The sequence below is a fragment of the Ruditapes philippinarum genome, unplaced genomic scaffold (genome assembly GCF_026571515.1).
Source record: "Ruditapes philippinarum isolate M1 unplaced genomic scaffold, ASM2657151v2 ctg706_1_1_1_1, whole genome shotgun sequence".
NCBI classification, from domain to species: Eukaryota; Metazoa; Mollusca; class Bivalvia; order Venerida; family Veneridae; genus Ruditapes; species Ruditapes philippinarum.
The window spans coordinates 164,534-185,838 of NW_026854344.1; the positions used below are offsets into that span (position 1 = coordinate 164,534).

Sequence of the window (21,305 nt, forward strand, 5' to 3'; positions counted from 1 at the left end):
CATGTGACAAATGAAATGGGCCAAATCTGGATTTTCAGCTGGATTTTGAGGCTCAAAACTGGATTTTTTCATCGACTCGAATTTTAATGCGTGTTTGGCAAATTTGGTTCAAAGAATCTATATTTCTCTCAAAATCATTAAATGATTATACTTTTTATGATTTTTTTGTTGATCAATATTAATTTATTTCACCAAAAAATTAATAAATAGATAAATAAATAAGTGTAGTCATACAGGCTATTTCTAAAATAGTCACATTTTCACATTTCATTCTTTTCAGTTTGAAAAATTATACCTGTCATTTCAGTCATTCAATATTAATACTATTCAATTATTCATGAACATAAGACTCTGACAGTTAAATTACATAACATAAGTAGAAGACTCAAAATAAATGCAAGAATCGTTCCTTTAATATAATCCACATTTTTGCCTCGATGATTGTGTAATTCCTAAACAAAACAAAAAAAATACCCACTCACTAAAAATAGGTTAATTAGACATCTCGAACAGGTTTTTGAATGATCCACTTTAAATGATTCTGCTCACCTTTTATCTTTATCAGTGCGGCACTAATCAAAGAAAATCAAAGGTTGCATTCATGTAAATTTACAGGGTAGTTTTGATGACGTAGCGTGTAATACCTACTGCCAAATTACAAAAGAGGTCAATTGACTGACACACAACACGTGTTAAGTTAAACATGTGAGAATAACTTTGGGTATTGGAACTGTTTATTACATCACCTTGCTGTCAATAAGCGACTCAACATTTAATCCTTTATAATTTAGGATATGGACAGATAACAATCAATGCCCGGAGGCACGGTTTACATTTTAGATATAGGTGCTGTGTTTGATTTTTTTTTATGTTGATTTTATTTTTAAATATCGGGAATTCAAGCTGTAATATCGGGAATCGGGATCAGTGTCGAAATATCGGGATTTTTTTAAATCCCGCCGGGATGTCACATGTATGCAGCGAATAACGATTACCTTTCATTAATTTTTTACCTACTGTCAGGAAACCGACCAGAACCTGACGTTAGTATGACGTCAAAAAGAAACGTCTAATAGACATCGGCTTTTGGACGTCAGATTTACGTCGTATTTTGGTCGCCGACGTCGTGACCAAAATCTAACGGTAATCTGACGTTATTCTAACGTCATGTGTTTGCTGGGTAGGGATTTAGTATTTTTTATGGAAGTCCAAAAACTGCTTTGTTTACATTTCACTACCTTTACGTCACATTATAGGTATGAAGACATCAATAATGCCAGGGTGGCTTATCAAGCTTATGAAGCAGGAGATATGAAAGGAATGATGCTGAGTGAACATGTCCTGCTGAGGACTTTAAAGGTATGCAGACATTTTTGTATTTCAAAGGCACATTGTGCCTCAGGAACAAATAAATTTACATAAACATGTACTTCTGAAGGTATGTCAACTTGTTTGTATGTTACCCCTTGCTTGATTTCTAAAATGGACTTGTCCAGCTTCAATTTTTTTAATTGTCCATTTTCAGTTTTGGGGATATCAAATTGAAAATTTTAGGTTGATCAGCTAACAGTATAGAGTTGGGTCAGGATGGTCTGGCTCTATACTGGTAGCAAAGACTTATCACTTTCAATTCCATTAAAAGAGAACTTCACCACTGTAAAATGTAAATTATTTTGTAGCTTATATTTTAATTGGTTTTATCTCAGAGATTATTGTATATTATTTTTCTTATTTTTCAGATAGAATTAGCTACGCTTATTTTAAAGATTTATATGAATACTAAATTTCTGTATTTAACTCTAATTACTAATAAGAGATAAATCCGGATGCAAATAACCCAGTAAGCATTTAAGAGTTACTCCCCTTTTGTTAAATTGTAAAGTTTTTCAAAGACCAAATATAGCCCATAACTGACATAAGCTGATATAAAAAGTAACAGAAATATCAGTAATCATTGGCCTAGACTTAACTGAGTAAGGTGTGTTATTTTTGGCTGATTAAAATCATTACCTAATCAGAAGAAAAGTCTAACCACTGCATGACTAGTGGTAAAGAATCAGACTCCTGTTCCAGAAATGGTGGGTTTGAATGCCACTTTAAACACATTGGTGCGATATAACTGGTTATGACACTAATGAAGCATTTTGTTTTGTTTATTTGGATGAGTTTTAAGTCACACCAACACTGTAAACTTCATACAATGACTTTCCAGCTTTAGTGGTGAAGGAAGACCACAGGTGACACCAGGTGCTCCTTCCTGTTTTTATTTCAAACACATGTTGGCAGCTGAGTGAGTGTAGAACCAATGATCTCCCTAAAGCTAGCTGGATCGTATCTTCCAATGAAAGAATCAAAAGTCCCTGTTGGGATTCGATCCTACAGTGGTGTGGAGCAAGTGATTTGAAGTCCATCCTAATAATACCAAAATAATTAATGGCTTGTTTTGAAATGGAATTTGAAAATGCCCATTCAGTATGTTTGGAATATATTCTTCTTTTTTTTTAACAAACAGATGTGCAATAAGACAATATCACCAATGAAGTTGATGCACAGAATCAAGCACAGCCAGGGTAGTTATGATGAGCCAGGGAGGATACAACTTTATGAATTCCTTGACCTTCTCCTATGGTATATATCTTGTTTATGGCTTATAATTATTTGTGATCAATATGTCAGTGGCGTAGCTTATTATAAACCATATAGGCAATGGCCTACACTATTACTGTATAAGTACTTATTTCTGCGGGCTTAAAATTCTGCGATTTTGGTTAAAATAAGGGGTTTTAAATTTCTGCGTATCTTATTTCTGCGGTGTCATCATTCTTGCATTGATGTTTTTAATTTCTGCGTTTTAATTAAGATATTTTTACAAAATTAACCGATACAAACAGACAACATTTCAAGATATGTTGATGTAACATGTACATTACTTCCGGTAAACATGCAGACGGCTTATAATGTGTGTTCATCGTGATCACCATGTATCGGTATATAAAATATGATAAACAAGATCAACATGGAAAGGCGGCGTTCAATGAACGCAATTAACAAAACTTTAATAAACAAAAATCAACAACGTGCAATGACAAAAATTAACTGTAATACTGCATGTGTATAAATATGAAGTGTGAAAAATAAACAATGTTAATATCGCACGTAGACATAATATATTGTACAAATACAAAAGGGTATGTTGATTACACCCGTCTAACTATAATAGTTTCATTTTTAAAATAAATCAAGCTTAGGGTGAGCGAAAATCATACAAACATGATATTTTTTTTAAACAAAAAGAACAAGTAAAGTTACTTTTTTTTCTAATATTTTATTCATGACGGATACATAAAGAAAAATTATTCCCATTTACAAAAGCTGATAACGGTACATAGTAATGTAATTATACAATACAGGTAGTTGACATATTTCGACATATATGTAGACATAGCGAAAGGCTTATTTTCTGCGGTTTTTAAATCTGCGGTGTCGTTATAAACCGCAGAAATAGCAGAAATAAAGTTCCTGCAGAAAAAAGTACTTATACGGTAATGTATATTGTTTTCCAACAATCCAGAGCAAAAGGAAAAAAATTCAGGTATGTGTATGTGTTTTCCAGAAAAAGGTAATCGTTATTTTCATAGGTTCTATTTAGTATGAAAACTGTCATAACTTCTCCATTTACAGTATCATGAGTAGAGTGAAGATGATGTTATTTGTGTTTTACCTGTATCAGTCGGCTGCAGGAACAATGCAAAAACAAATTGTCACCTTAGTGCAAGAACTGGTTAACTCCTATTATATTTAGAAGGACTTAACCCTATATTTAGAAGGACTTAACCCATTACTGCACTAAGGTTAAGATACATATAGATAAAAAGTCAGGAATAAATTTCTTTCAGGATTTTTAGGTGTTTACAGGTTTATAAGTAATTTATGTTAAAAAAAAACTATATTACATGTATGTAATATTTATAAAATTAGAAAAATGTTCTTTTTTAGGGCTGATGGTTACAAAGGTTATATACCAGATGAAACATATGGACATTTTGAAATGAAAAATGAACTTTTCAAGGTAATAACAAAATTATGTTATAAAAACAAATTAATTAGCAGGGAATTAGCTTAATCATGCTTCTTAAAGTGGGCTGGTCCATAATGGAAGGTCTGTAAAGAGGGAAGATATGTGCTTTAAACAGTTACAGTACTGGACACGCGAAACCCGCAAAAGTCGCGTTATGCCGCGAGTGTAGTCTATGTCGCGACGGGACACTTCGCGGTAAAACATCGCCGCGTGCAAGTTCGCCGAATTTCGTGGCGGGTCACGAAAAATCGCCGCGATGTATCGCCGTAATTTACGGCGAATCTTCAGCAATAATTGTATTAGAAAGTACTACTTGGTCCTTAATTCCCGTGGTCTTTAATTTTGAAAACTTTAAAAAAATCTTGTAAACGTCTTGTATATTTATAAATATTTAGCATTTGAACATGTACAGCGTATACATTTTGTATATTAAAACAAAGCAATCAGGTGCTGGTGAAAATTAGTTAACAATAAAACGAGATTGAAATTACAAAAGGTAATTGGTACTACATCAAAGAACGCACGATAACAAATTGTCCAATTGTTATTTTGATAATAATACAAATGTAATTAAAATCCATTGTTTACTTTCGCACATATTCTATTTTTAGAACAATGCAAAGCGACATTTAGCACCGATTCACAGGTGTAACTAATTATTACGTCTAATACGCTAATTAGGATTGTTGAAAATTGTAAAAGTTTTATCACTTAAATTGACATTCTTTACCTTCAAGATCATTAAAATGTAAATAAAATATCACAATCAAAATGCACTTACGATTAATAATATGTCAATAATTGACACAATCAATATCCAACATTTTTTTTACTTGAGCAATAATTAAACATGTGTAATCATTCCTTGACAAAAAGAAATGACAGTTTTTTTCTGATATATAAAAAAGAGGTGAAAGTCAATCGAGTGTCGGCATTTCTTTGATGATTCGGCAACAACTACAGGTGTGTAAACATCAAAGATTCACAGATTCTTCAGAAGAGCCGACCAGTCATTTGTCAGAGGTCATTTCGTGTGTAAATTTTGTATTTATTATTTAACAATGGAAACATTATATTCCTTTTATTTATGGATGCTTCTTTTTGCGCGAGTGTTTTTGTGTCTTTTAGCGCTATGGAATTTCAACAATCGGCGATAATTTTCGGTAACTAACAATTAAATATTTTAACATTTTTAAAACAGGGGTGCAAATATCCGCCATTCAGAAATTATAGCAGACAAATCTTGCGTGTGTTATTTTTTACAAACGTGTAATAAATTGAGTAATGATCACCCGAGAGAACGAAATGTCCCGGTGATCCACTACATTTAGAAATGAACAAGTTAATGTCGTATCAATTATGTATCTTTTTATGAAACTAAATATCTTTTTACACATATATTATATTTATATCTCTACTTTAAACTCAATATGTACCCCCCCCCCCCTAAAAATAGTTTTACACGTGTACATGCACACTATTTACCTGCAGATGGAGCCGCATACTTGTACTGCGTCGCATTTATACATTGAGGTCATGATTCCGCCATTCACGGAAAGTTTTTAACGGTGTTATTTGATTTCGCCGTGGTTATTTATATTTGCTGTTGGCATCAAAGATAAATAGAGAAAGGGCATTTTAGCAAATTACAAGATTTTCTTGATACAACTTCATGTAGATCTACTAATTAATTTTCGTACTTGTACATGTATATCTGGTTTCAAGTTCACAGACTACACTTATAAATAGATCTACATTTATTATACAAATGAACATGTATTATTCCCCGCGAATCGCGGCAAATGTTCACGGCAAAATCGCCGCGAGTTGAATTCGCGGCGATTGTCTCAAGTTGCCGCGAATTCGCTCGCGTTATAAAGCATGAGAGTTCGCCGCGAATACGCGAATTGTGCGGGTTTCGCGTGTCCAGTACTGTACTAATATAATAATAAGATGCTTATCGCCTGATGAAAATACGGGAGTACTGAAAGTTAAATAATTTGTTATTAAGCTGGCAAAATGTAAACAAAATTGTATGTTCACTAGAACTGTATTTATTGCCAAAACACAAAAGAAACCAAAGATATGGCTCAGGTTTATGGCCATTATGAGTAACTTTAAGGTTAAACTGGCACATTAGACACTAAAAATAAAAAGTTGTTCAAAAATAAAAAATTATGGAATTTTTAAGTCTTAATGTGCCTTTAAAAGTCTCGACTTGAGATAAACTTGATACACTGACTAAAGTAGATCATAATGATAATATGACATGCAATAATATATTTAATAAATTGTCAATATTTGTATAAATTGTTATAAACAGTCGGCATACAACTAGATTGTTATTAGGTGTACAAATATAAAACATTCAATGTCATATACTTTATTGTCCGATTTAACAAAACAATGTTAAACTTTAATATTTAGATGTATTTTGATCCAATTCATAAATTATACATGCTACAGTGTTTCATATTAATGTATTTGTTATTTTTTTCTTGTTTAACTTCTTGTGGGTATGCAAAAATGCATTTATGGAGCGTTATTTATAACTGTGAAAAACTTGATAATTTTTTCATATACAAATGTACAATATTTTAGGATTGATTTTTGGCAAAAAAATAATAGAATCTTGACAAACAAACTTGAAATTTTCATTTTATAACAGCAATAGTGGTAAATTACTTAGTGAAGAAATGTTAATGGGAAAATATAATGAAATAGGATAAATAGTCAGAAATTTTAAATACATATGGATTAATCACCATTTTATTTACAGTGCAATGTAAAAAAAAAAAAAAAAAAAGAAAGTTCATTAAAATTTCTGAGAGTGCCATTTTAAGTGAAATAGTATGTCTTATATTATGACTTGAAATCTTAATTTTATTTTAATACTGAAAGTAATAGGAACTCCACTGGGGTCAAAATGCTTGAAAACATGAAATTTTTAAATTCTTACATAGATCAACTTAAGCACGTAAAATTGTAAGCTATGCAACAGATGATTAAGAAATATACTCAGAATTAAAGTGGTAAGCAACTTTTTGACTGATTTTTAGCCCGACTTTGCTCTCATTTTTTTTATTAATTTTCATAATAAAAACCATGACTTTTGAAAAAGTAAGAGAGCAAATGATTTCAAGTTTTACATGCAAGTTATTGGTCTAGACTTTCATTAATAGACTTAATTTGGAATTAAGAATATTTTGGGTTTCTCTCAGGTAATCCAGGGGTACAAACAAACTTTTACAGACACTAAGCTTCGATTTTTAATTAAGCCCAAAAGGTTGATTAATCTATTGTAACTGATAGTGCACCTTGAAGCTAAAACAGTAAAAGTTTGTTTGTACTGGGGAAAGCTTGGAAAAACCCACATTTGCTGAGTTCTGGCTATATTGGTACACAAATCTCTAAAAATAGTTTTTATCCCTTCATATTATTTAACCTATTAAGTGGAGTTCCTTTAAAGTTAATTGGTGAAAGTAAGTTAAAAATAGTAGCACTTTCTATATTTACTTTCAGTAAGGTCAAACAATTTTAAGATAAACTTAAATAAAAAAAATAACCAATCCAGGTTTTTTGTTTGCAGTATTTCTTATATTGAAGTGAATTGGTTAGTTTGAGTTTGCTCGTTAGAGCTAAAATACTCTAATTTTTGTCACCATTTTACATTATCATATCCAAACATCAGATCTGATTTGAAGCTACATAAAAGATATTCAATCTTGAAATCTCTGGCAAGACAAACCATGTATCATAATTTTATAAAGTATTAATGACATTGGATTCCAAACTAGGGAAGTTTTGAAGTCAGATAATCTAAAAACAGGACATAGTTGTGACCAATGCTTGGATTAATTTTGATAAACATTGAATAGTTCAAAACCTAATATAAAAATAGATATATTAAGTTACATGTATGTGAGAAAAATAACAAACTTAACAATGTGAAAAAAAAACACAAATATAGACATAACAGTGTTTATATATGGATTAATAATGAAAGGAACTATGAGTTTGAGACATCGGTGTGGTACGTCAAACAGAAAGTACACTGCATTAAACAGATATGAAGTGGATACATATAAACAAAAGATACCTACCAATCTTTCTCTAAATCTAAAAAATGAGGTAATGTTTTTAGGATAGATTTCATAATGATTAAGATATTCCCCATTCTTATTATAATGTTAGTCAATATATTGAAAATAAAAAGTTATGTATTTCTTATTCAGCTATGAGTATTATGTCAGTGAATTAATTTTTATGTTATACATTGGTTAGTACTGTAATAAATACTGATTTCTGTTGGACATGTAGGCAGCTGTCAAAATGGCTAAATCCTGGGATAGACCCCTTGGTCTAAACGAGTATATATAAGGTTCATTCCGTTTTCTTTAGTTTTACTTCTCAAACATACATAGGGGAGATTGCCGTCAAACCTATAGGTACACAAATGTATATACATGTATTGACATTTATTTATTTCACATCACTTGATCTTGACATTTTTACAGAATTTTAAAACTTTTAGTACAATAATAGATATGGGTTTGATATGGATTTTTGGGACTCTGAAAATGAAAACAAGACAAAATAAAGTACAATACTGATTAGCTATGGAATTTTTGGACTGGAAAAATAAAGCTTAATTGATAAGATTTGTTACAATAATGTTTATACATGTTATTTGGATACATGTTAACATAATTACACTGTCTGTACATCCACAAAAGTTTAAGGAATCTGATGGCCGCCCAGGAGTTAAACTGCCCCAGCTGCCCTGATGTGACACAGTGACTTATTTTTGAATTGCAAAAGTATTATTTCTTCCTAAATGAGCCATCCAGGAACATGAGGGCCTTCTTGTAGTTATAAATGGCTACATGATAATTTTTGACATTTTTATACAGAAATTAAAAACTTTTAGTACAATATGTATAAGGGAATGGTGGCCTAGTGGTTAAGGTGTCTGCCCCTCAATCCAGGGATCATGGGTTTGAGCCCTACTTGAGTCACGACTATGTTTCTACATATGATACCAGTACTTGTTGGTTCCGGAAAGTGGACTCGAAAGTGATTAATATAAGTTGCAATAACTTGTTTGGCAATCAAGCTTACATTAATGTGTTTAAAAAATAAGATTATTTTGCATTTTGACATTTATTTAAAATCTTTAATAAATTTTCATAATGTTACATTTGTATCATTTTCTAAATTACAGTTAACAGATTTTGATAAGCTTCTAACTCACCATGATCATCGAGTAGCCAGTCATCTAGATGCTCAATATCTGAAAGAAGAATGGGAGTTCCCGGAGGTTAGGTACAAGGATACTAAATTTAAAGACTCCACTGTAATCTGTGGTGACTCTAGAGTAGAAATGGTAAAAATTATTATTTTCTTTATTTTTAAGTTATTATTAACACTTTTGTCAGTTAAGTTACATCCATTTCTACAGATAAGAAAAGTATTTGTATGATTTTTTTTTTTCAAATTTAAAGACTTCAGATCACAATCATGATAAAAAATTTGTTTGTCAGATAATATCTAAGTTATTGTGAGCTAGCTATACCTTAAGAATACAAACAATATCAGAAATGGTTCATAGATATTGAATTCCTGGTAACTTAGCATATATTAAGGTCTATTCTAAAAGTGGGTAGTGATGCTTTTTGAAAGGATGTAATAAAATCACTGTACAAAGTAAAGTAGTTAAATTTGTTTGTTTTCAGCTAACAATACATACTGAAATAAAAAAAATATTGTTGTTGTCAGCATATTTATGTTTACATGTATTTAATAGGCATAGGTGTACATGTATAAGTTTTATTTTAACTTCATGATTTGAAAATTGACAGGACACGTGTTTGTCTGACTACTATCTAATGAGGAAAATGTCCACGGTAACAGCATGCTATGATAATAGATATTTTGCTAGATTAGATATATCTTAGACCCATCCTTCTGGGTATACATGTATATATTATTACATTATTATGCTTTAAAGCTCAACTTTACCAAGAAAAAGTGGAGCTTTTGTAACAACCCTATCAGTGGCGTTGCTTAATCTTTTGGGTTATACGACCTATTTTGGTTCAATCTGACTTAAGTTCAGATTTACTTATTTTGTTACCTGTAGATCTGAGGCTCACCTTCAAGCCTATTTGGGTTTTCCGATGTTTTTTTTTTCTCCCTAAATATCTCAAAATTGTGAAAAATGCCTTCTCTACATCAGGTCAAAGTCAAGGTCACTAGTACCTGTACTAGCTTTTAACATAAAATTGGTCATTAAATTAAAAATTAAAAAAAATAATAAAAAAAAATAAAGAAACATCATCTGGGAACTTCAGACCAGTACATGCGCTATGCTAATTTTTACCTTCTGTGCATATTTTGGGCAAAAGGTCAAGGTTACTGTGACCTCTAACAGCAAAGCCTGGATCAAAGCCTTTTTATGATACAATCCAGCATTGAGAAAAGTGAATTTGAGACAGGTTTAAAATCCCTTGTTTAATAGATAAATACTTGCAGATAGGCCAAATTGAAGATACATTTAAGTGCTTAGATATCTGTCATTATCTGATGGTTCATCTAGCTTAGCATGTCTGATCTATTATATCAGTTTAGCATGTCTGAAATCATTAGCCAGGTTAGCATGTCTGAACAATTTAGCCAGGTTAGCATTTTTGGAACTACTAGCTACCTGTTTGTGTGTTGTCAGGTTAGCTAGCATATCATGACCATTTTACCTGGTTAGCATGTCTGAACTATTTTAGCCAGTGGTCACATTAGCAGATCAGGATAGCATGTTTGAAGTATTTAGCCAGGCCAGGTTAGTATGACTAAACCATTTAGTATGGTTAGCATATCTAAATAATCTAACCAAGGAAGCATTAGCATCTGAACCATAAGCCAGGTAAGCCGGTCTGATTCACTCAGCCTGGTAAATGTTTTTACAATTTTACCAGGTAAGCATTTTGGTAACTATTTTTAGCATGATTAGCGAAATTGGACGATTTTACCTGGTTAGCATGTACCATTTTGTAGAAATTAGTTTGGCTATGCCATTTATATGTACTATTTGTAGAAATTAGTTGGCTATACCATTTATATTAAAATATAATTGTACCATTTTTATATTGGCATATTATTGTGTCCTTTTTATGTCACAATTCTACCATATTATGTAATGTTCTATATATTATAGCTGTATTATATCTACATTATAATACATGTAGCTGTGCCATTTGTTGGTGGCTATGTTATTTGCATGTTATAATGGCTGTGCCACTTGTAGGTAAGGACCGCTGTGCCATTTGTATATAAGGATGGCTGTGCCATTTGTAGGAAAGGACTGCTGTGCCATTTGTATATAAGGATGGCTCTGCCATTTGTAGGTAAGGACCGCTGTGCCATTTGTATATATAAGGATGGCTGTGCCATTTGTAGGTAAGGACCGCTGTGCCATTTGTATATAAGGATGGCTCTGCCATTTGTAGGTAAGGACTGCTGTGCCATTTGTATATAAGGATGGCTGTGCCATTTGTAGGTAAGGACCGCTTTGTAATGACCGCTGTGCCATTTGTATATAAGGATGGCTCTGCCATTTGTAGGTAAGAAAGGCTGTGTCATTTATTTATTAGGATTGCTGTGCCATTTGTATATTAGGACAGCTGTGTCATTTGTAAGCTAGGAGGGCTGTGCCATTTGTAGGTTAGTTTCTCTTGGTAATTTAACCAATTTTTTATATCATTTTTGTCATCAAGTGCTTTGGAAGATATTTTTAGAGTTTTATGATTGAATCATTTTTGACAGACTGGAAAATGAAACATACCCATGTGACAATTTCATGTCATTTATTTCTTTTGATAATATTCTGCCCTTGAGGGCAGAAGTACATGGTATATTAAAATTGTTTGCAGACCAAGTGACAGATGAAAAAATGTTTGCTCAATAACTCGGATAATGTACTAAACTAATGATTATATCAAAGTTAAAACTCTACCTCTTTATATTTTAGTTACATTATAATTGGTGACTAGTTTGTAAAAAATTGTAGAAGTTATAATTGGTAAACAGACACCTATTTTGCATGTAAGATCAAATCACATTTCACTGAAAGATCAAATGATATTTCATATTTTAATTTGGAATGTCCAAGGTTATACCCCCGTATAAGATTTTGATTGGTAATGAATTGGTCCATACGATTAGAACATTATTTTGTGAGGGAAAAAAAAACCTTGATAAAATTTTATTCCAAATAGTTTAGAAAATTTTGTTCAATTTAAAACTAGCTTTGACATTAGAAGATCTTTTTTTACTACAGACAAATCATCAGAAACAGAGCTATCGTCATCTAAGATCAGAAGTAGGTCGCTCGGAGAAAACTGTTCACTGTGCTAAGGGAGGATTTGTTCGGGAACGGCCTGTCACTGCACCAAATATCGGAATGTATAGTAGTCGGGAAATGGAGGAATTAAAGAGAAAACAGTCAATGCGGGCTCAGAGCGCCATTTATCAGAAATTACAGGATCTCGTTAGACATGCATATAAAAGTAAAGGTAATTATTATATACTTATAATTTTATTCTTTTTAATGTTCTTAAAGGCACATTATGAATTCTTTTATGTTTACTTTTTTAAACTTTCATAAATTACTAAATCACTGGGTTTATGGAAGAATGAGTACTCTCTCTTTTGAAACTGTATAAGAACTTTAAAAAAAAAACTCTTTAAAAAAAAGCAGTTATAGCCTTTTTCTGGCCTAATGGGCCTTTAATGTATGTTAAGATGGTGTCAGATTGTTGTAAATATTACTAGCATACAGACAATAAAATTTATATTTTAATAATAGCAGTGAAATATTGTTAATTTATGTAGAATCTATGCACATGATTTTCTTTTTACTGCTTTTAACAAAAAGTTTGCTAGTATAAACAAATAAAGGATGATCAATTGTAAAAAATAGAATAACATAATTTGTAGTTTATGCTCGAAAGCATAAGAAGTAACCTTACTAGTTGTCTGTAGATTTATCCAAATATGTATCCCCTAAATTATTTCCTATTCCATAAGAAACTGTGTAAACATTTTTTGGCGGCAAGGCTATGATTTTATACAAAGTACTAAATCTTTAGATTTTTACATGTTGATTTTTAGCTCACCTGTCACAAAGTGACAGGGTGAGCTTTTGTGATCGCTTTTCGTCCGGCGTCCGTCCGTCCATCGTCCGTCCGGCATCCGTCCGTCCGTAAACTTTTGCTTTAAATGACATCTCCTCATAAACCACTGAGCCAATTTCATCCAAACTTTACAGGAATGTTCCTTTGGTGGTCACCTTTAAAAATTGTTCAAAGAATTTAATTCCATGCAGAACTCTGGTTGCCATGGCAACCGAAAGAAAAATCTTTAAATATCTTCTTTTAAAGAACTGTAAGAGCTAGAACTTAGATATTTGGCATGAAACATCTTCTAAAGAGTGTCTACCAAGTTTGTTCAAATAAAAGCCCTGGGGTCAAAATTGGCCCCGCCCAGGGGGGTCATTGATTTTCCCTATATGCATATAGTAAAAACTTAAAAAATCTTCTTTTAAAGAACCGTAAGAGCTAGAGCTTAGATATTTGGCATGAAACATCTTCTAGTGAATGTCTACCAAGTTTGTTCAAATAAAAGCCCTGGGGTCAAAATTGGCCCCGCCCCAGGGGGTCATTGATTTTCCCTATATGCATATAGTAAAAACTTAAAAAATCTTCTTTTAAAGAACCCAAAGAGCTAGAGCTAAGATATTTGGCATGAAACATCTTCTAGTGAGTGTCTACCAAGTTTGTTCAAATAAAAGCCCTGGGGTCAAAATTGGCCCCGCCCTTGGGGGTCATTGATTTTCCCTATATGCATATAGTAAAAACTTAAAAAATCTTCTTTTAAAGAACCGTAAGAGCTAGAGCTTAGATATTTGGCATGAAACATCTTCTTGTGAATGTCTACCAAGTTTGTTCAAATAAAAGCCCTGGGGTCAAAATTGGCCCCGCCCCAGGGGGTCATTGATTTTCCCTATATGCATATAGTAAAAACTTAAAAAATCTTCTTTTAAAGAACCCAAAGAGCTAGAGCTAAGATATTTAGCATGAAACATGTTCTAATGGGTGTCTACCAAGTATGTTCAAATAAAAGCCCTGGGGTCAAAACTGGCCCCGCCCCGGGGGTCATTGATTTTCCTTATATGTGTATAGCAAAAACTTAAAAATCTTCTTTGAAAAAACCCAAATAGCTTTAGTTTAGATATTAAGCATGAAACATCTATAAGTAAATATCTACAAATTAAAGCCCGGGGGTCAAAACTGGCCCTGCCCCAGGGGTGTCATTGTTTTTAACTATATGTGTATAGTTCAAACTTAAAAAATCTTCTTTTAAAAAACCCAATGAGCTAGAACTTACTGATGTTTAGCATGAAACATCTTCTTATGGGTGTCTACCAAGTCTGTTCAAATAAACAAATAAAAGCCCTTGGGGAAAAATTGGCCGGGGGGGGGGGGGGCTATATACAGGTGAGCGACCTCAGGCCATCATGGCCCTCTTGTTACTTTATTCAATCATTAATTATAAATTTTTATTTTTTTTCTAATGTTTGCAATTACATTTGATAAAACATAATAGCATTTGATTGGTAACGAATGAAGAAAGCCCTAATTTAATGCGACCTCCAGCTTTTCTTAAGGTTAGATAAGTATTATGTTATTTTTAGATAAATCGTTTCATATAATTGTCAAATCAAAAGAAGTGGAAAATGAAAGGTATCAATGATATAATACATAAACAATGAGGAAACCCCTCAATAACTCTAATCTACCGGTCTGCTCTCTATATTTATACCCCCGCACAACAAAGTTGTAAGGGGGGTATACTGGAATCAGCTTGTCCGTCCGGCCAGCCATCCGGCTGTCCGTCGGTTTTTTCTTGTCTGCCCAATAACTTAAGATTCCTTTGACCCACAGTCTTCATATTTGGCATGGAGGTTAATCATGATTAGTAGATGACCCCTTTTGATTTTGAGGTCACCGGGTCAAAGGTCAAGGTCACAGGGGCCTTGGCTTCAAAAAGCTTGTCCGCCCAATAACTTAAGATTCCTTTGACCCACAGTCTTCATATTTGGCATGGAGGTTAGTCATGATTAGTAAATGATTGATTTTGAGGTCACTGGGTCAAAGGTCAAGGTCACAGGGGCCTTGGCTTCAAAAAGCTTGTGCACCCAATAACTTAAGATTCCTTTGACCCACAGTCTTCATATTTGGCATGGATGTTAGTCATGATTAGTAGATGACCCCTATTGATTTTGAGGTCACTGGGTCAAAGGTCAAGGTCAGAGGGTCCTTGACTTCAAAATGCTTGTCCGCCCAATAACTTAAGATTCCTTTGACCCACAGTCTTCATATTTGGCATGGAGATTAGTCATGATTAGTAGATGACCGCTATTGATTTTGAGGTCACCGGGTCTAAGGTCAAGGTCACAGGGGCCTTGACTTCAAAAAGCTTGTCCGCCCAAAAACTTAAGATTCTTTTGACCCACAGTCTTCATATTTGGCATGGAGGTTAGTCATGATTAGTAGATGACCCCTATTGATTTTGAAGTCACCGGGTCAAAGGTCAAGGTCACAGGGGCCTTGACTTTAAAAAGCTTGTCCGCCCAATAACTAAAGATTCCTTTGACCCAAAGTCTTCATATTTGGCATGGAGGTTAGTCATGATTAGTAGATGACCCCTATTGATTTTGAGGTCACTGGGTCAAAGGTCAAGGTCACAGGGGCCTTGACTTCAAAAAGCTTGTCCGCCCAATAACTAAAGATTCCTTTGACCGACAGTCTTCATATTGGCATGGAGGTTAGTCATGATTAGTAGATGACCCCTATTGATTTTGAGGTCACTGGGTCAAAGGTCAAGGTCACAGGGCCTTGACTTTAAAAGCTTGTCCGCCCAATAACTAAAGATTCCTATGACCCAAAGTCTTCATATTTGGCGTGGAGGTTAGTCATGATTATTAGATGACCCCTATTGATTTTGAGGTCACTGGGTCAAAGGTCAAGGTCACAGGGGCCTTGACTAAAAAAGTTTGTCCGCCCATTAACTTAAGATTCCACAAACAAAGTTGTAAGGGGGGTATACTGGAATCAGCTTGTCCGCCGGCCGTCCGTCCGTCCAGCTGTCCGTCGGTTTTCTTGTCTGCCCAATAACTTAAGATTCCTTTGACCCACAGTCTTCATATTTGGCATGGAGGTTAGTCATGATTAGTAGATGACCCCCTATTGATTTTGAGGTCACCGGGTCAAAGGTCAAGGTCACAGGCTTCAAAAAGCTTGTCCGCCCAATAACTTAAGATTCCTTTGACCCACAGTCTTCATATTTGGCATGGAGGTTTCATGATTAGTAAATGATTGATTTTGAGGTCACTGGGTCAAAGGTCAAGGTCACAGGGGCCTTGGCTTCAAAAAAGCTTGTGCAACCCAATAACTTAAGATTCCTTTGACCCACAGTCTTCATATTTGGCATGGATGTTAGTCATGATTAGTAGATGACCCCTATTGATTTTGAGGTCACTGGGTCAAAGGTCAAGGTTACAGGGGCCTTGACTTCAAAATGCTTGTCCGCCCAATAACTTAAGGTTCCTTTGACCCACAGTCTTCATATTTGGCATGGAGGTTAGTCATGATTAGTAGATGACCGCTATTGATTTTGAGGTCACCGGGTCTAAGGTCAAGGTCACAGGGGCCTTGACTTCAGAAGCCTTGTCCGCCCAAAAACTTAAGATTCTTTTGACCCACAGTCTTCATATTTGGCATGGAGGTTAGTCATGATTAGTAGATGACCCCTATTGATTTTGAAGTCACTGGGTCAAAGGTCAAGGTCACAGGGGCCTTGACTTTAAAAAAAGCTTGTCCGCCCAATAACTAAAGATTCCTTTGACCCAAAGTCTTCATATTTGGCGTGGAGGTTAGTCATGATTAGTAGATGACCCCTATTGATTTTGAGGTCACTGGGTCAAAGGTCAAGGTCACAGGGGCCTTGACTAAAAAAGTTTGTCCGCCCATTAACTTAAGATTCCACAACAAAGTTGTAAGGGGGGTATACTGGAATCAGCTTGTCCGGACCGGCGTCCGTCCGTCCAGCTGTCCGTCTGTTTTTTCTTGTCTGCCCAATAACTTAAGATTCCTTTGACCCACAGTCTTCATATTTGGCATGGAGGTTAGTCATGATTAGTAGATGACCCCTATTGATTTTGAGGTCACCGGGTCAAAGGTCAAGGTCACAGGCTTCAAAAAGCTTGTCCGCCCAATAACTTAAGATTCCTTTGACCCACAGTCTTCATATTTGGCATGGAGGTTAGTCATGATTAGTAAATGATTGATTTTGAGGTCACTGGGTCAAAGGTCAAGGTCACAGGGGCCTTGGCTTCAAAAAGCTTGTGCACCCAATAACTTAAGATTCCTTTGACCCACAGTCTTCATATTTGGCATGGATGTTAGTCATGATTAGTAGATGACCCCTATTGATTTTGAGGTCACTGGGTCAAAGGTCAAGGTTACAGGGGCCTTGACTTTAAAAATGCTTGTCCGCCCAATAACTTAAGATTCCTTTGACCCACAGTCTTCATATTTGGCATGGAGGTTAGTCATGATTAGTAGATGACCCCTTTTGATTTTGAGGTCACTGGGTCAAAAGTCAAGGTCACAGGGGCCTTGACTTCAAAAAGCTTGTCCGCCCAATAACTAAAGATTCCTTTGACCCAAAGTCTTCATATTTGGCATGGAGGTTAGTCATGATTAGTAAATGACCCCTATTGATTTTGAGGTCACTGGGTCAAAGGTCAAGGTCACAGGGGCCTTGACTAAAAAAGTTTGTCCGCCCATTAACTTAAGATTCCACAACAAAGTTGTAAGGGGGGTATACTGGAATCAGCTTGTCCGGCCGGCCGTCCGTCCGTCCAGCTGTCCGTCGGTTTTTTCTTGTCTGCCCAATAACTTAAGATTCCTTTGACCCACAGTCTTCATATTTGGCATGGAGGTTAGTCATGATTAGTAGATGACCCCTATTGATTTTGAGGTCACCGGGTCAAAGGTCAAGGTCACAGGCTTCAAAAAGCTTGTCCGCCCAATAACTTAAGATTCCTTTGACCCACAGTCTTCATATTTGGCATGGAGGTTAGTCATGATTAGTAAATGATTGATTTTGAGGTCACTGGGTCAAAGGTCAAGGTCACAGGGGCCTTGGCTTCAAAAAGCTTGTGCACCCAATAACTTAAGATTCCTTTTACCCACAGTCTTCATATTTGGCATGGACGTTAGTCATGATTTGTAGATGACCCCTATTGATTTTGAGGTCACTGGGTCAAAGGTCAAGGTTACAGGGGCCTTGACTTCAAAATGCTTGTCCGCCCAATAACTTAAGATTCCTTTGACCCACAGTTTTCATATTTGGCATAGAGGTTAGTCATGATTAGTAGATGACCCCTATTGATTTTGAGGTCACTGGGTCAAAGGTCAAGGTCACAGGGGCCTTGACTTCAAAAAGCTTGTCCGCCCAATAACTAAAGATTCCTTTGACCCACAGTCTTCATAATTGGCATGGAGGTTAGTCATGATTAGTAGATGACCCCTATTGATTTTGAGGTCACTGGGTCAAAGGTCAAGGTCACAGGGGCCTTGACTTTAAAAAGCTTGTCCGCCCAATAACTAAAGATTCCTATGACCCAAAGTCTTCATATTTGGCATGGAGGTTAGTCATGATTATTAGATGACCCCTATTGATTTTGAGGTCACTGGGTCAAAGGTCAAGGTCACAGGGGCCTTGACTTTAAAAAGCTTGTCCGCCCAATAACTAAAGATTCCTATGACCCAAAGTCTTCATATTTGGCGTGGAGGTTAGTCATGATTAGTAAATGACCCCTATTGTTTTTGAGGTCACTGGTTCAAAGGTCAAGGTCACAGGGGCCTTGACTAAAAAATTTTTTTTCTGCCCATTAACTTAAGATTCCTTTGACCCACAGTCTTCATATTTGGCATGGAGGTTGATCATGACCATAAGGTGACCCCTATTGATTTTGAGGTCACTGGGTCAAAGGTCAGACGGACCTTGACAATAAAATAAGTTGTTCCACTCAATTGCTTAAGAATGCCTGTCCGCAGTGTATTGATTTTGACATTTTCACATTTGAAGCATGTAGAATACATAACTTAGCAATGCATTGGCTTAGTAACCTCAGATTTGACAGGGAAGTTGTCCTTGAGCTCTAAATGGCCACTGTTGATTCTGACAAAGTGGTATGCGGGGGTATTCACGCCATGACAGTGGCAGTTCTAGTTAAATTAGTTCAGCGGATGATTGGCTTCTATATTTAGAAACAAAACTGACTGATATGTTATAAATAGCTCTCGGGGCAGTGTTTTAAAAATAATTGTACAGTGATATGATGCACTTTTCAAAGATGGAATAACTGAAATACTTACTTTGAAACAATACAGAATTGTTTTCCGCTGAAGGCTGCTTTAACCCATAACCCCATGAGCACTTTGTGAAAAATGGTTGTTTTCATTGAAAAGTCTCCCGTTACAAGTTCAAGTTGCTATAAAACTATAAAAACTGCTTGCTTCAATACTAATCAAACTTGGCACAAATGTTGACTGGACCATTGCCTTTGTAACAACATGCTCAGTCTGAAATTTCCTGTTACCATGGCAACTAGGGGACATCTCAAAATTGCCAAAAATCACTATTTTGCGTTGATTTTTTCCATCAAAATTGATTTCAAAGTGCTGCCACTTCTCAATGGATTGAGATAGTCAAAGGCTTTTCAGCATTGGTTACACATTTCCTTATGATCGACCTGGGGCCATTTTTAGCTTCCCACAAGTCTAAAATTTTCTTGGCCATGAGGGGATCTGCCGCCCCCCTTCCAACCCCCCAAACCAAACAGAAGGGGGCACATCCCCCTTCTGGCAACCCCCTGATGCCGCGCCGAAAAAGTGGTCAATTTTTTAAACAACATTTCTCAAACAAAAACAAGTGTTTGGGGGGCCTAAATAAGGCATTTTTTCACCATTTGAGAAAGCAAAAGGGGGGGGGGGGTGAAAAAGGCGTAGAAAGGCGTATATATCTGGTAATGGGTTAAGGAATAAAAAAGCCCTAATTTAGCAGATTTACATTGGAAATGATTGTAATTACAGATAAAGGTATACAGCCAGTGAGTATGTCAGATAGACCAATTGTAGCTGATTATAAGCCTAGCCACATACCACATGTTGTGTCTGATTCTGACCTGAAGAAAACAGTTGAAGACTGGGAACAACTTCTATTTGACATTGAAACAGAGGTAAGTAAAAATGTGCTGGATCAATGTAATTCTGAGGGGAGTGGCAGGGACAAGGAAAGGCAGGCTGTTTGCTTGGGACCAACAGACCTTTTCACAGCTACCTCCTTTTGATATTGTCTGATATTTGGTTTTAGGTGTCTCAGTTGATATTATTATGTAAGAAATTCAAATTTTATGTTATTAAGATTTTGGACCTCAGTGGAGTTTCCTTTCAGATGTAATCAAAGCTAAGATATAGCCTATTAATATCATTTTAATCGGCAAAGAGTATGTAAGCTTTTAAAATGTTATTACATCATTTAAGTCTCATTTATTATGTTTCCGTTATCTATTATATAATAATGATTTATATTATATGCCAGCTTAATGTATTTTATGAAAAATCTTTCAATACAAAAATTTGTATGTATTTGCCATTTTATTCAGAGATAAGCGTTCAAAAATTTGTTAAGATTAGGAAAGGTAGCATTAAAATTTTAACTCTGGAGGAAATAAATGTGATTTTTAAAAAAAAATATTTAATAAAAACAACAACAAAAGTTCAAAAAACTTGGATAGTAAGAGTATCGTACAAGGTAAAATTACTACATGTACTATTTCATCCCGTACCAAGCTGAATTTGCAAGTAATTTTTTTTTTTTTTTGCTTCATTGAACTACCAATTTGAAGCTTAAAGGAAACACCACAATGGTCCAAAATCTGGAAAACATAAAAATTGAAAAAAAAAGAAAAAAAAAAAAATCTTACCAAGATCAAACAACAGGAAAATATGAAAAAGATGAAATAAGATATACTAATTATTTAAATTAAAAATTGATGTTTTAAAATTGTGATTTTTATTCCAAGCATTTAAAAGCTGTCATT

General features: G+C 34.8%; 1 protein-coding gene across 4 annotated transcripts in view; it reads left to right on the forward strand.

The window, feature by feature from the left end:
• LOC132739879 (uncharacterized) overlaps positions 1 to 21,305 on the forward strand; it is a 49,001-nt gene that overhangs the window by 17,877 nt on the left and 9,819 nt on the right. For 2 of the 4 annotated variants that reach the window (XM_060727694.1, XM_060727695.1), the window contains exons 5-11: positions 1,257 to 1,359; positions 2,513 to 2,628; positions 3,997 to 4,069; positions 9,303 to 9,464; positions 9,940 to 9,984; positions 12,411 to 12,645; positions 20,296 to 20,441. In XM_060727694.1, the coding sequence (XP_060583677.1) occupies positions 1,257 to 1,359; positions 2,513 to 2,628; positions 3,997 to 4,069; positions 9,303 to 9,464; positions 9,940 to 9,984; positions 12,411 to 12,645; positions 20,296 to 20,441 (880 nt within the window). Of the gene's footprint in view, positions 1 to 1,256; positions 1,360 to 2,512; positions 2,629 to 3,996; positions 4,070 to 7,740; positions 8,210 to 9,302; positions 9,465 to 9,939; positions 9,985 to 12,410; positions 12,646 to 20,295; positions 20,442 to 21,305 lie in introns of those variants that run through there. The other 2 variants (XM_060727696.1, XM_060727697.1) reach the window with 2 other exon arrangements.